The sequence below is a fragment of the Halyomorpha halys genome, unplaced genomic scaffold, assembly GCF_000696795.3.
Source record: "Halyomorpha halys isolate HHAL.00 unplaced genomic scaffold, Hhal_1.1 Scaffold54.1, whole genome shotgun sequence".
In the NCBI taxonomy this organism is placed as follows: Eukaryota; Metazoa; Arthropoda; class Insecta; order Hemiptera; family Pentatomidae; genus Halyomorpha; species Halyomorpha halys.
This window is the reverse complement of record NW_027108734.1, coordinates 387,794-389,536: the sequence shown is the minus strand read 5'-3', so window position 1 is coordinate 389,536 and position 1,743 is coordinate 387,794. Positions and strand designations below refer to the sequence as shown.

Below are 1,743 nucleotides of genomic sequence, written 5' to 3'. Positions count from 1 at the left end.
GGTATTTAAGTTTTCTGTTAAGTTCTGGAAATGTTGTATTCTGTGTTTTCTAATTTCTACTTTTAGTCTGTTAGTCAATTTATTGTAATGAGTTTTGTCCGAGGGATATCTTGTTCTGTGCCACCTCGCTCTTGCCCGGCGTTTTTCTGTTAATATTGCCTGTATGTGACGAGGTAAGTTGTTTTCTCTAAAACGTTTTATGTTCATTGGTGAAGTATTGTTAGTGATAATAGTTCCTATCGATTTAGAAAGTATTTCGATAGCAGAGTCAATCGGTTCTTTTGTTTTTAGTGGAATTTTTAAGTCAAGTACGTTTTCAAGATCAGTCCTAAAATTTTTCCAGTTTCCCTGTCCTGTAATCGTTGAAGGGGGAGCGGGTCTAGGAATAGGATTTGAATGGATGTGGAGTAGAACCGGGCTATGATCTGAAGAGAGGTCATCAAAGATTGAATCCCACCATGATTAGAATAGGTTAGTCACCTCTAGATACTCTCCCCCCCCCTCCTGCATATCAGAAATGACCAGGAAGTGGGATTAAAAAAAAAAAGAAAGGAATTATTAGGCAATATAAGTCTTCAAATGTTTAGTGAGGGTCTGCAGATATGTCCACGAGACCCATTGTAATTATGTATTTATTTATCACTGTTCCAAGAATCGTGATAGATAAACATATTGTGATCGAGTAGCTCAGTGGTAAATCACTATGCTAATAAACTCCAAGGACCCCGCATTCAAATCCGGCTGTGGCCAATAATTATTTTCTCTTTTATTGTAACCGTGAGCAATGTCTGTTCGGGAAGACTTCGTGGTCCACCCATTCTCATTTTGCGTTCGAACGTGACTTTGACCAAATCACCTCCTTCCAAAACCGTTGGTCTAGTAGCTGTACTTTCTGACTAAGTACTGCACCAACAGATTTAATTTTTTTTGTTTACATTAATAGATCTATGTTATTAAAATATAGAGGCATTTATTATAAGTAACATGTTTTTTATTCGATATTATATTATCATGTGATTTTGTATTAATAATATTAATTACATTTGATTACTTGTTATTTATATTTATTTTTATAATAAGACATTTTTTTTTACATAAAAAGTTGATATCGTGGTTATTCGATATAGTGAGTGCTATAATCACATAACGGAATATGTATTTGTGCCAAGATGACCATTCTTACACCGCCAAATACCTACATCAATTCGACAACAAACTATGGGACTACGTGGAGCCTGGTGGCAAAATGTGCCGGTCTTCAAGAAATAAAAAGAAAGCAGAAGTGAAACCTAAAAAGGAAACGAAAACAACAGAAGCAGAAGAAATTCCCATCAAGAATAAACGGCTTTCATTCACGTCTTTTTTAATACCAATCTGCATCACAGGCGAAAAACAGGATTATCAATTGCTATATTGCGTCTGTGCTTTGAAAAACGCATTAAAGTTTTTAAGTACCACCCTGAGGAAGGAAGGTTTCGCACAGTTGTAAGTGTGATTAATAATCCAATATAAGTATTAAATCTTGAGACATAAATTATATGTTGTTAATAACGTTATTACAAATCGAAGTTGAACAAATCGATGTTAATGTTAATCTGTTTCTTACCATTCGAACGTAGCTGATATCCATACAAACTTTCTTGCCATTCGAACGTAGCTGATATCCAGACTAACTTTCTTACCATTCTAACGTAGCTGATATCCAGACTAACTTTCTTACCATTCTAACGTAGCTGATATCCA

General features: G+C 35.0%; 1 protein-coding gene across 3 annotated transcripts in view; it reads left to right on the top strand.

Annotated features, from left to right (window-relative positions):
- The first annotated feature begins 1,032 nt into the window (after window positions 1-1,032).
- LOC106692387 (fructose-1,6-bisphosphatase 1) overlaps window positions 1,033-1,743 on the top strand; it is a 31,352-nt gene continuing 30,641 nt past the window's right edge. For 2 of the 3 annotated variants that reach the window (XM_067047027.1, XM_014438318.2), the window contains exon 1: window positions 1,035-1,485. In XM_067047027.1, coding sequence (XP_066903128.1) covers window positions 1,154-1,485 — 332 coding nt within the window. In that variant the 5' untranslated portion in view covers window positions 1,035-1,153. Of the gene's footprint in view, window positions 1,486-1,743 lie in introns of all 3 variants that reach the window. The other variant, XM_014438319.2, reaches the window with a different exon arrangement.